This window comes from Nomascus leucogenys, chromosome 10, assembly GCF_006542625.1.
Source record: "Nomascus leucogenys isolate Asia chromosome 10, Asia_NLE_v1, whole genome shotgun sequence".
In the NCBI taxonomy this organism is placed as follows: domain Eukaryota; kingdom Metazoa; phylum Chordata; class Mammalia; order Primates; family Hylobatidae; genus Nomascus; species Nomascus leucogenys.
The window spans coordinates 89,959,870-89,972,690 of NC_044390.1; the positions used below are offsets into that span (position 1 = coordinate 89,959,870).

Genomic DNA, 12,821 nt, shown 5'->3' on the forward strand with positions numbered 1-12,821 from the left:
TTGAACCTGGGAGGTGGAGGTTGCAATGAGCCAAGATCACGCCACTGCACTCCAGCCTGGTAATAGAGCAAGATTCTGTTTCAAAATAAATAAATAAATAAAAATATAAAAATTAGCTGGGCGTGGTCATGGGCACATGTAATCCCAGCTACTTGGGAGGCTGAGGCAGGAGAATCACTTAAACCCCGGACGTGGAGGTTTCAGTGAGCTGAGATTGCGCCATTGCACTCCAGCCTGGGTGACGAGCCAAACTCCGTCTCAAAAAATAAATAATAGGCCTGGCGCGGTGGCTCATGCCTGTAATACCAGCACTTTGGGAGGCCGAGGCAGGTGGATCACGAGGTCAGGAGATCGAGACCATCCTGACTAACACGGTGAAGCCCCATCTGTACCAAAAATACAAAAAAATTAGCCAGGCGTGGTGGCAGGCGCCTGTAGTCCCAGCTATTCGGCAGGCTAAGGTAGGAGGATTGCTGGAACCTGGGAGGCAGAGGTTGCAGTGAGCTGAGATCGCGCCACTGCACTCCAGCCTGGGTGACAGAGTGAGACTCTGTATGAAAAAATAAATAAATAAATAAATAAATAAAATAAATGTATGTGAGCTAATAATGATTGTCATAATCCTCAGTCGCAGGAAGACCCGATCTAAGAATTTTAGTCATGATCCTGATTTAGCCACTGGATAGAAGTAAATTTCTTTAACCTGATTTTCCCTTCTGTTGTGTAGAAGGCTTTGAGCTAGAGTAGACACTACAGAGATGAATCATTTGACCATCCATCCATCCATCCATCCATCCATCCATCCATCCATCCAGCATTCAGTGTTTGGACACTAGGCTAGGACTTGGGCACATGTAGGTATATAGGGCATGGCACTTACCCAAAAGAAGTAATGCCAAGGAATGCATTGATCGCTGAGTAGGAGCCCCACTCCACCGAGGGTGATCTGCGCCCTTAACTGGATTTTCCTGCTTGCCTCGTTAATAGGAAACATCTTCCCTTCCCCACAACAAGCAGTGTGGGAATTAAATTGGCTTCTGTAAAATTAAAATATAAACATATAAAGCGTGGTTTAATTTAACAGGCATATAACTGTACCACAGCTCAACTTAGTCTACTTTTCTAAGCTGAAATGTTACAAGAAGTCTTTGAAAGGGAGAGGGATTAGGGAAGCTCCCCATGGCTGGTTGGAACCATGGAGGCTGGACTGGGTTGCAGCAGCGACTTTCCCTGGGAGAATGGAGTTGAGAGCAGCAGGGCTTAGTAGCTGCAGCACTGCAGGGATCGCCCCAGGTGTGTGGTGTGTGGCTGGGGCCACCCTGCTTTCCGCTGCACTTGTTTCACTTTCCTTTGGGGCCCTCTGAGGGGGGTTGTGGCCTGTGGCTCTGGGTCCTAGCTGCTGCCACTGCCACCAGACACCAGACTAACTCAGAGTTTTCTTGCAGGCAGAAGCCCCTAACATACTGGCTCTTTCTCCTTTTTCCTTTTTTTGAGGTGGGGTCTTGCTCTGTTGCCCAGGCTGGCATGCAGTGGTGCAACCTCAGCTCACTGCAACCTCCACCTCCTGGGTTAAAGCGATCCTCTCACCTCAGCCTTCCAAGTAAGTAGCTGGGCCCACAGGCGTGCGCCACCATGCCCAGCTACTTTTTTTTTTTTTGTAGATATGGGGTTTCGTCGTGTTGCCAAGGCTGTCTTTCTCCTTTTTGACCTTCGTTGCCTCTAGGAGGTACTAGATGAGTTGAGGTTATTCCTTAAAAGCTTAAAATGGGCTGGGCGCCATGGCTCACACCTGTAATCGCAGTGCTTTCGGTAGCTAAGGCAGGAGGATTACTTGAGGCCAGGAGTTCAAGAGCAGCCTAGGCAACATAGCAAGACCCTGTCTCTACCAAAAAAAAAATTTTTTTTTTTTTGAGACGAGGTTTCACTCTTGTCACCCAGGCTGGAATACAATGGTGCGATCTCGGCTGACTGCAACCTCCGCCTCCCAGGTTCAAGCAATTCTCTTGCCTCAGCCTCCCAAGTAGCTGGGAATACAGGCATGCGCCACCACGCCCAGCTAATTTTTGTATATTTAGTAGAGACAGGGTTTCTCCATGTGGTCCAGGCTGGTCTCGAACTCTCGATCTCAGGTGATCCACCCGCCTCAGCCTCCCAAAGCGCTGGGATTACAGGCGTTAGCTACTGCACCCGGCCTAAAAAAAAAATTTTTTTTAAGCATAAAATAGTTTATAGCATTATGGAAAGACAGAGTTATATTTCCTAAGATATCAGAATGATGCAGATTAGAATACCTGAATACAATACAAGTGACATGAAAAATTTTAAAGGAAGATTTATTAAAAGGTTTTGTCACATTTCTGTAGTATTCTTTTTTTCTCATATAGACAGTAAGTGCAATAAGAGGTGAGGATGGAAAAGGGGATGTGGGCTTGGTGGTCAGAAAGGCTTCCTGGAGAAGGTCGGGCTGGAATTGGGCTCTGAGGTTCAGACAAATGAGTCTCATTGGGATTTAGCTCTACTGAGTTTTGGGTGAAATGTTTAGAATTATAGCATCAAGTATATCTTATAACCTCCATTTTTTTTCTAATGCCACCATAGCAGAGACATGTGTTTATCAGACCTTGAAAATAACCACCCAAAAGTCGATATTAAGAGGGAAAAAAATCAGAAGTCACTGTTTAAGGACCAGAAATTTGAAGCCATGTTGTTTCAGCAAAATAGGTCAGACAAGAGCTCTTGTGATGATGAATGCAAAGAGAAGAAACGACAGATCAATACTGCATTTGGGGAGAAAAGTGTAATTACGCTGTCATCCATATTTACCAAAGACTTAGTAGAGAAACACAAGTCTTGGTCTCTGGGAGGAAAAACCCAGACTGAACCCGACAACAAAATTACACTGTGCAAGATCCATGCAAAATCACCAAAATGTCATGGCACTGGGGTTCAGAACGAAGGAAAACAACCCTCAGAAATGCCCACTTTATCTGATGAGAAGCAGTGGCACGATGTCAGTGTTTACCTGGGCCTGACCAACTGTCCAAGTTCAAAACATCCAGAAAAGCTGGATGTAGAATGTCAAGATCAGATGGAAAGGTCCGAAGTCTCATGCTGCCAGAAAAATGAAGCCTGTCTGGGCGAAAGTGGCATGTGTGACTCCAAGTGCTGCCACCCGAGTAACTTCATAATTGAAGCCCCAGGCCACATGCCTGACGTGGAGTGGATGAGTATTTTCAAGGCTTCCAAAATGCAGAGAATTGTCCGCCTCAAATCTGGGTGCACCTGTTCAGAAAGCATCTGTGGGATACAACATGACTCCCCGGCAAGGTGAGTAACGTTCACATCTGTAAACACCCACGGAGCATACATGCCAGTATTTAGAAATACAAAGGGTGACGGAAGCCACGCCATACCTACTATTAATCCAGAAGCCATGTTTGCTAACAGAAATCTTCCTTAGGACCAATGGTTGCCTCTTTTCATCACAGCATGGACTGTTGAGTCTTTAACTATAGAGGCTCTGTTAGATTCCAGGGACGCGTTTATACTGAGGACGGCTTCTGAGGCAAAGGTTTTGTTTAAAAACAAAACCAGTTGTTATGACTTGGGCAAATATGTTTTATTAAAAAGCAAACGGGTGGATCGCTGCACAGGGTGGAATGCCACCCTGGAGCATTCCTCACCCCAGAAGCCATTCCGAACTGACACGCTGACCATTTCTGGTCCAGATGGCATTACCTAGACCCCATATAAAAATGTCTCTTAGGCCAGGTGCGGTGGCTCACGCCTGTAATCCCAGCACTTTGGGAGGCCAAGGTGGGCGGATCACGAGGTCAGGAGATCGAGACCACCCTGGCTAACACGGTGAAACCCCATCTCTACTAAAAAATACAAAAAATTAGCTGGGCGTGGTGGCGGGTGCCTGTAGTCCCAGCTATTTGGGAGGCTGAGGCAGGAGAATGGCGTGAACCCGGGAGGCGGAGCTTGCAGTGAGCCGAGATCGCGCCACTGCAGTCCAGCCTCGGCAACAGAGCGAGACTCCATCTCAAAAAAAAAAAAAAAAAATGTCTCTTGGTGCATTGTGGTGGCTCATGCCTGTAATTCTAGCACTTTGGGAGGCCAAGGCAGGAGGGTCACATGAGGCCAGGAGTTTGAGACCAGCATGGGCAATATAGCGAGACCCTATCTCCACATTTTTTTTTTTTTTTTTTTTTTTTGGAGATGGAGACTAGCTTTGTCGCCCAGACTGGAGTGCAGTGGCGCAATCTTGGCTCACTGAAACCTCCGCCTCCTGGGTTCAAGCCATTTTCCTGCCTCAGCCTCCCAAGTAGCTGGGATTAAAGGCACACACCACCATGCCCAGCTAATTTTTGTATTTTTAGTAAAGATGGGGTCTCACCATATTGGCCAGGCTGGTCTCGAACTCCTGACTTCAAGTGATCCACCCACCTTGGCCTCCCAAATTGCTGTGATTACAGGCATGAGCCACCACACTTGGCCGCTACACATTTTTTAAAAATTGTTTTTAAGTTAGCTGGGCATGGTGGTGTACACCTGTAGTCCCAGTACTTGGGAGGCTGAGGCAGGAGGACCACTTGAGTCCAGGAATTTGAGACTAGCCTGGGTAACATAGTGAGGCTCCATCTCCACAAAAAATTTTTTTTAATTTGCTGGGCATGGGTGGCAAACACGTGTAGTCCAAGCTACTTGGGAGGCTGAGGTGGGAGGATCACTTGAACTCAGGAGTTTGAGACTGTGGTGAGCTATGATTGTGCCACTGCACTCCAGCCTGGGCAACAAAGTGAGACTCTATTTCAAAAACATTTGTCATGGCTCTTTTTAAAAAGATTGAGATGAGGTGGTACGATATTGCTCAGGCTGGTCTTGAACTCCTGGGCTTAAGCAATCTTTTTCACCTGTGAGGGTTACAGGTGTGAACCACCACCCCCGGCATCTCTCAGCTCTTATCCAGGGTCACTTAGTATATTTACATATCCAACCATGCCTGCCTTTGTGTTCATTCATTTCATATCTGTTTGAGACTTTACATTGCCCAAACTTCCTTAATTTTTGAAAATCGGCCGGGCGCGGTGGCTCACGCTTGTAATCCCAGCACTTTGGGAGGCCGAGGCGGGCGGATCACGAGGTCAGGAGATCGAGACCACGATGAAACCCTGTCTCTACTAAAAATACAAAAAATTAGCCGGGCGTGGTGGCGGGCGCCTGTAGTCCCAGCTACTTGGAGAGGCTGAGGCAGGAGAATGGCGTGAACCTGGGAGGCGGAGCTTGCAGTGAGCCGAGATCGCGCCACTGCACTCCAGCCTGGGCAACAGAGCAAGACTCCGTCTCAAAAAAAAAAAAAAAAAAAAAAAAAAAAGAAAATCATTCAGGAAAGAGGATACTTGTATTTAACAAGCTGGTAAGTTACTGGTTTTTTTAAGAGAAGAAAATTTAAGAGAATAAGGCATATGCTGCCTTATTCAAGCTTGTCTTATTGTTGGAATAGTTAATCTTGTATGTGAGTGGCATCATAATAATGTCTGCTATTTTTAAATAAAGCATAGCTCTTCAATCTTAAATTACAGAAAGGATGAAGTTTCTATATTGAGAGGCGTATTTTAATCATTACATTGGCTTTATAGGACTTTACGATTAAAATTTATTTCTAGTGCTTAATTATTTGGAGTATCCTTTGGCTCTTTAATTGTATTTTGTTTATTTCCTTTGGCCCTTTTAGAAACTTGAATTGTTTAAAGGTCATGCAGATAGTCATTCTGCCAGTTGCAAATTATTTTAAAAAGTCGGTCGTCACACTAAATGTCATCTATTCATATTTGGTCTTTAAGGATCTTTGGATAATTGCAAGTATCAGGGCACAATGCCTATTTTTCACTACTGAACAAGGACACTCATATATTAAGGGACAGGCTTATGTCAGATAGTTTTAAGAGCATAGAGGATTAAGTTTAATGTATGAAATAAGTTCAGATTTACATTCAGAGTTTCTTTCAAGGCCCTTTTGACCTCACCAACTTAAAATGATTGAAGTGATTGCCTGTTCTGCCAGCAGAGACGGATGCCAAGATATCACATGACAAATACGTGATTAAGTAGAAAGATAATTATGTTTTTCTATTTTTCCATAGATTGTAAGAACTTGCGTACCTACTTTATTATCTAACTAAAATGTTCACATTTGTGCCAGCATTCCATTTGACAAACAGAGGTTTACCCGTGCAGGGAGAAACCGGGGGCAGCCTGTTCTCACTTCATTGTAGGTTACAGGGAAGGAAGCAGTTCTAGTGCCTCTGGTCTGTTCCAGAACAGCTTTTGCTGTCAAACTCAGGCGGATCACCTGAGGTCATGAGGTCGAGACCAGCCTGGCCAACATGGTGAAACCCTATCTCTACTAAAAATACAAAAATGAGCCGGACATGGTGGTGCACACCTGTAGTCCCAGCTACTCGGGAAGCTGAGGCACAAGAATCGCTTGAACCCAGGAGGTGGAGGTTGCAATGACCCAAGATTATGCCACTGCACTCCAGCCTGGGCAACAGAATGGGACTCGGTCTTAAAAGAAAAGGTCATTGGTCAGGTGAGGTGGCTCATGCCTGTAATTCCAATACTTCGGGAGGCCAAAACAAGGAGGATCTCTTGAGTTCAGGAGTTGAAGGCCATCCTGGGCAACAGGATGGCCCATCTCTAACAATAACAAAAATAAATAAATGAACAAAGCCATTAACAAAAATCAATCTCACAAACTGAAAACCTAAAATGTTCACAAGTATAACCTTATTCCATGTTTTGTTTTTTTTTTTCTTTTTAGAGATAGGGTCTCGCTGTCACCCAGGCTGGAGTGCAGTGGTATAATCATATCTCACTGCAGCCTCTAACTCCTGGTCTCAAGTGATCCCACTTCAGCCTCCCAGGTAGCCGAGACTACAGGCATGAGTCATTGCACTTGGTTCCATTTTTTTTTTTTTTTTTTTGAGATGAAGTTTCGCTCTTGTGGCCCAGCCTGGAGTGCAATGGCACGATCTCGGCTCACTGCAACCTCTGCCTCCTGGGTTCAAGCAATTCTCCTGCCTCAACCTCCAGAGTAGCTGAGATTACAGGCGCATGCCACCATGCCTGGCTGATTTTTGTATTTTTAGTAGAGATGGATTTTTACCATGTTGGCCAGGCTGGTCTCAAACTCCTGACCCTCAGGTGATCCGCCCTCCTTGGCCTCCCGAAGTATGGGGATTACAGGCATGAGTCACCGCACCCGGCCAGCTTTTTTTTTTTTTTGAGAATTAGTCTGTTTTAATTTTTCCCTCCCTTTTAGATGATCCTATCTCTAGAACCTTCATTTCACTGTATTTTTTGGGAGAACATTTTTTATTCTATAGTTACCTTTACCTAATAATTTTTTTTAAATTTTTTTTTTTTTTTGAGACAGAGTCTCGCTCCGTCGCCAGGCTGGAATGCAGTGGCATGATCTCGGCTCACTGCAACCTCCACCTCCTGGGTTCAAGCAATTCTTGTGCCTCAGCTTCCTGAGTAGCTGGGATTACAGGCACGTGCCACCACACCCAGCTCATTTTTTTTTTTTTTTGAGGCGGAGTCTTGCTCTGTCGCCCAGGCTGGAGTGCAGTGGCACGATCTTGGCTCACTGCAGGCTCTGCCTCCTGGGTTCACGCCATTCTCCTGCCTCAGCCTTCCGAGTAGCTGGGACTACAGGCACCCGCCACCACACCCAGCTAATATTTTGTATTTTTTAGTAGAGACAGGGTTTCACCATGTTAGGATGGTCTCAATCTCCTGACCTCCTGATCCGCCCTCCTCGGCCTCCCAAAGTGCTGGGATTACAGGTGTGAGCTACCGTGCCCGGCCACACCCAGCTAATTTTTGTGTTTTTAGTAGAGCTGGGGTTTCACCATGTTGGCCAGGACGGTCCTGATCTCCTGACCTCGTGATCCACCCGGATCAGCCTCCCAAAGTGCTGGGATTATAGGCGTGAGCTACCGTGCCCAGCCTTGTTTTAATTCTTATTTGCAAAAGGTATGCATTAACTTATAATATTCTATTCCAAGCTATAATGTTCTACTCAAACTTGAGCTGCTTCAATAACAAAAACACTTCTTTGTCCTTTTAAGATACTTTTGAGTATAAGAGTGATCTATGTATGATACTGTTTTAAGATATTTGTTTTTGTTGGGTTTTCTTATTCATAGTGAGCTAATTGCCATCCAAGATTCCCACTCTTTGGGTTCTTCAAAATCTACCTTGAGAGAAGATGAGACAGAGTCCTTTTCCGATAAAAAGAACTCACCTACGAGTTTGTTAATCTACAAAGATGCACCAGCATTCAATGAAAAGGTTCGTATTTTGCTTAGAAATCCCCAGCTTACTCAAGCCAGGCCTCTCACCAACAGGCTTTTAATGCTTCTCTAGCAACCACTGGTAGCTTGCTTATTTTGGCTATTCCTCCGTTTTTTTTTTTTTAATTCTAGGATTTTAAGATGCTTTTAAGGCAATCATTTTATTTATTTTATTATTTTGTGTTTTGTTCTGTTTCTTTGAGACAGGGTACTCAGTCAGCCAGGCTGTAGTGCAGTGGTGCAATCATGGCTCACTGCAGCCTCAACCTCCTGAGCTTAAGAGATCCTCCTGCCTCAGCCTCCCAAGTAGCTGCAACTACAGGCACATGCCACCATGCCCAGCTAATTTTCTTATTTTTTTTGTAGAGACAGGGTCTCGATTTGTTGCCCAGTCTGGTCTTGAACACTTGGGCTCAAGTGATCTTCTTGCCTTGGCCTCCCAAAGTATGCTGGGATTATAAGTGTGAACCACCATGCTGGGACTACTTTTTTTTCTTTCAAGAAAAATTGTATTTTTTTTTTTTGGCAACTTGATACATGTTGGTTGTAAAAATAAAAAGAAAGGGAAGAAAAAGAGAAACAAACCACAAGAACAATACAGAAATGTAGATATCACCTAACTGCCTGGTCTCAGCTGTCCCTTCCTCCAAATAGGCAACCCCTGGCAGTGTCTAGAGAGACCCAGGTGACATGTTGGTGGGCTTGCTTACAGATTTCTCTATCTGCAGAGACATGCATACAGACTAATGTGTGGTAAATGGGATTTCATTATATAAGAAATGTGTGGCCAGGTACAGTGCCTCATGCCTGTAATCCCAACACTCTTGGGGGCCAAGGTGGGAGAATTGCTTAAGCCCAGGAATTCAGGATCAGCATGGGCAACATAGCAAGACCCTGCCTCTATTTTTTATTTCAATAAAATTTTAAAAACATAAAAGAGGAAAACATCGCTGGGCGCAGTGGCTCACGCCTGTAATCCCATCACTTTGGAAGGCCGGGGTGGGCAGATAACCTGAGGTCAGGAGTTCGAGACCAGCCTGACCAACATGGTGAAACCCCATCTCTACTAAAATACAAAAATTAGCCGGGTGTAGTGGCGGGTGCCTGTAATCTCAGCTACTTGGGCGGCTGAGGGGGGAGAATCGCTTGAAACCAGGAGGCGGAGTTTGCAGTGAGCCGAGATTGCACCATTGCACTCCAGCCTGGAAACAGAGCGAGACTCTGTCTCAAAAAAAAAAAAAAGGAAAACATCTAACATCTATGATTTACCAAGACACCAGGGTGGCAAATTGAAATCTTCATCCCACTAATGGGATTACAGTCACAAGGCACTGTACCTGGCCAGACATTTTCTTTTTTTTTTTTTTTTTGAGACGGAGTCTTGCTGTCGCCCAGGCTGGAGTGCAGTGGCGCGATCTCAGCTCACTGCAGGCTCCGCCCCCCGGGGTTCACGCCATTCTCCTGCCTCAGCCTCCCAAGTAGCTGGTACCACAGGCGCCCGCCACCTCGCCTGGCTAATTTTTTGTATTTTTAGTAGAGACGGGGTTTCACCGTATTAGCCAGGAGAGTCTCGATCTCCTGACCTCGTGATTCGCCCGCCTTGGCCTCCCAAAGTGCTGGGATTACAGGCATGAGCCACCGCGCCCAGCCCAGACATTTTCTTATATAGTGAAATCCCATTTACCACACATTAGTCTGTATGTGACAGACTAATAGTGACACATTCATTACACCCAAACCCCTTTGGAATTCTTCCTCTGCCCTGTGCGTCCCTCCCTATTCCCAGACAACCACTCACTAATCTGTCTTCTGTAACACAGATTAATTTGCATTTTCTAGAATTTTATATAAATGCATTCAAACTTTTGTGTCCCTCTTGTTTCTTTCACTCAGTGTAATTATCTTGAGATTAACCTATGTGACTGTGTGTATAAATAATTCCTTTTTGTTGCTGACAAGTATCCTATTGTGTGGATATATTAGGTTGGTGCAAAAGTAAGTATGGTCTTTGTCATTAAAAGTAATGGCAGGCCATTAAAAGTAATCCCAACAGTTTGGGAGGCCAAGGCAGGCGGATCACTTGAGGTCAAGTGCTCGAGACCAGCCTGGCCAGCATGGCGAAACCCCCTGTCTACTAAAAATACAAAAATTAGCCTGGTGTGCTGGTGTGTGCCTGTAATCCCAGCTACTTGGGAGGCTGAGGCAGGAGAATTACTTAAACCCGGGAGGCGGGGGTTGCAGTGAGCCAAGATCATGCTACTAGACTCCAGCCTGGGCGACAGAGCGAGATTCAATCTTAAAAACAAAAAAAAGTAATGGCAAAAACCGCAATTACTTCTGCACCACGCTATTACCACAGTGATTTAGCCATTCACTTGTCAATGGACATTTGGATTGTTTCTGGTGTACTGGGTAATACAAATAAAGCTGCTTGCATATTCATGTAAAATAAGTCTTTGTATAGACACTTTTTTTGTATAGACATCGTTTATCTAGGAATGGAATGCTAGCTAGGTCATATGGTAGGTGTATATTTAACCTTTTTTTTTTTCTTTTTTTAGAGACAGGGTCTTGCTCTGTCGCCCAAGCTGGAGTGCAGTGACGCAATCCTGGCTTATTGCAGTCTCAAACTCCTGGGCTCAAGTAATCCTCCCACCGCAGCCTCCCAAGTAGCTGGGACTGTAGGCATGAGCCATTATGCCCAGCTCATTTTTGCATTTTTTGTGGAGATGGGGTCTTGTTATGTTGCCCAGGGTGGTCTCAAACTCCTGACCTCAAGCAATCCTCCTGCCTCAGCCTCCCAAAGTGCTGGGGTATATTTAACATTTTAAGGAACTGCCAGATGTTTTCCAAAGTGGTTATACCAGTTACATTCCCACCATCACTGTATGACGGTCCCAGCTGCTCCAGATTCCAGTCAATACTTGCTATGGTCAATTTTTAAATTCCAGACATTCTAACAGGTATGAAGAGGTATCTCAATGTGGTTTTAACTTGCATTCCCCTAATGACTAACAATGTTGTACATCTTTTCACACACTAAACCACCATATATTTATAGCTTTGTTTTCTTTTTTTCTTTTTTTTTTTTGAGGCAGGGTCTTTCTCTGTCCCCCAGGCTGGAGTGCAGTGGTGCGATCTTGGCTCACTGCAAGCTCGGCCTCCCGGGTTCACGCCATTCTCCTGCCTCAGCCTCCCGAGTAGCTGGGACTATAGGCGCCCGCCAACATGCCCGGCTAATTCTTTGTATTTTTTTAGTAGAGACGGGGTTTCACCGTGTTAGCCAGGTTGGTCTCGATCTCCTGACCTTGTGATCCTCCCACCTCGGCTTCCCAAAGTGCTGGGATTACAGGCTTGAGCCACCGCGCCCGGGCTGTTTTCTTTTCTTTTTTTTTTTTTGAGAAGGAGTCTCGCTCTTTCACCCAGGCTGGAGTGCAGTGGCGCGATCTCGGCTCATGCAGGCTCCGCCCCCCGGGTTCACGCCATTCTCCTGCCTCAGCCTCCCGCGTAGCTGGGACTACAGGTGCCCGCCACCTCGCCCGGCTAATTTTTTGTATTTTTAGTAGAAACGGGGTTTCACCGTGTTAGCCAGGATGGTCTCGATCTCCTGACCTCGTGATCTGCCTGCCTCAGCCTCCCAAAGTGCTGGGATTACAGGCGTGAGCCACCGTGCCCGGCCCTTTGTTTTCAACTGATAGAGAAGTTCTAGCCAGTTATTCAGTCCCAAAGAGACACTATTCTTTATGTCTGTGTAGAATATCCCTTCTTTAATTACTTCTCCAGATTTACCTCCTCTCTGCACTATGCTAATAAAACACTTATCAGGCCAGGCGTGGTGGCTCATGCCTGTAATCCCAGCACCTTGGGAGGCTGAGGCAGGCAGATCACCTGAGGTCAGGAGTTGAAGACCAGCCTGGGCAACATGGTGAAACCCCGTCTCTACTAAAAATACAAAAATTAGCCAGGTGTTGTAGCTCGTGCCTGTGGTCCCAGCCACTCAAGAGGTTGACGTGGAAGAATCGCTTGAGCCCGGGAGGTGGAGGCTGCAGCAAGCTGAGATTGTGCCATTGCACTTCTGCCTGGGTGACAGAGCCAGACCCTGTCTTAAAAAATAATAATAGGCCGGGCATGGTGGCTCATGCCTGTAATCCCAGCACTTTGGGAGGCTGAGGCAGGTGGATCACCTGAGGTCAGAAGTTCAAGACCAGCCTGGTCAACATGGTGAAACACTGTCTGGCTATGGCCAGGTGCCAATGACTTTCTTCACAGAATTGGAAAAAACTACTTTAAAGTTCATATGGAACTAAAAAAGAGCCCGCATTGCCAAGTCAATCCTAAGCCAAAAGAACAAAGCTGGAGGCATCATGCTACCTGACTTCAAACTATACTACAAGGCTACACTAACCAAAACAGCATGGTACTGGTACCAAAACAGAGATATAGACCAATGGAACAGAA

At 45.7% G+C, this 12,821-nt stretch overlaps 1 protein-coding gene across 2 annotated transcripts in view; it reads left to right on the top strand.

Annotated features, from left to right (window-relative positions):
• CCDC62 (coiled-coil domain containing 62) overlaps positions 1-12,821 on the top strand; it is a 53,406-nt gene that overhangs the window by 22,428 nt on the left and 18,157 nt on the right. For both annotated transcript variants that reach the window (XR_001116455.2, XM_003280708.4), the window contains exons 9-10: positions 2,599-3,327; positions 8,217-8,361. Coding sequence is in view for 1 of the 2 variants with exons in the window: in XM_003280708.4 (XP_003280756.1) it covers positions 2,599-3,327; positions 8,217-8,361 (874 nt within the window). In the remaining variant the exon portion in view is untranslated. The remainder of the gene's footprint in view (positions 1-2,598; positions 3,328-8,216; positions 8,362-12,821) is intronic.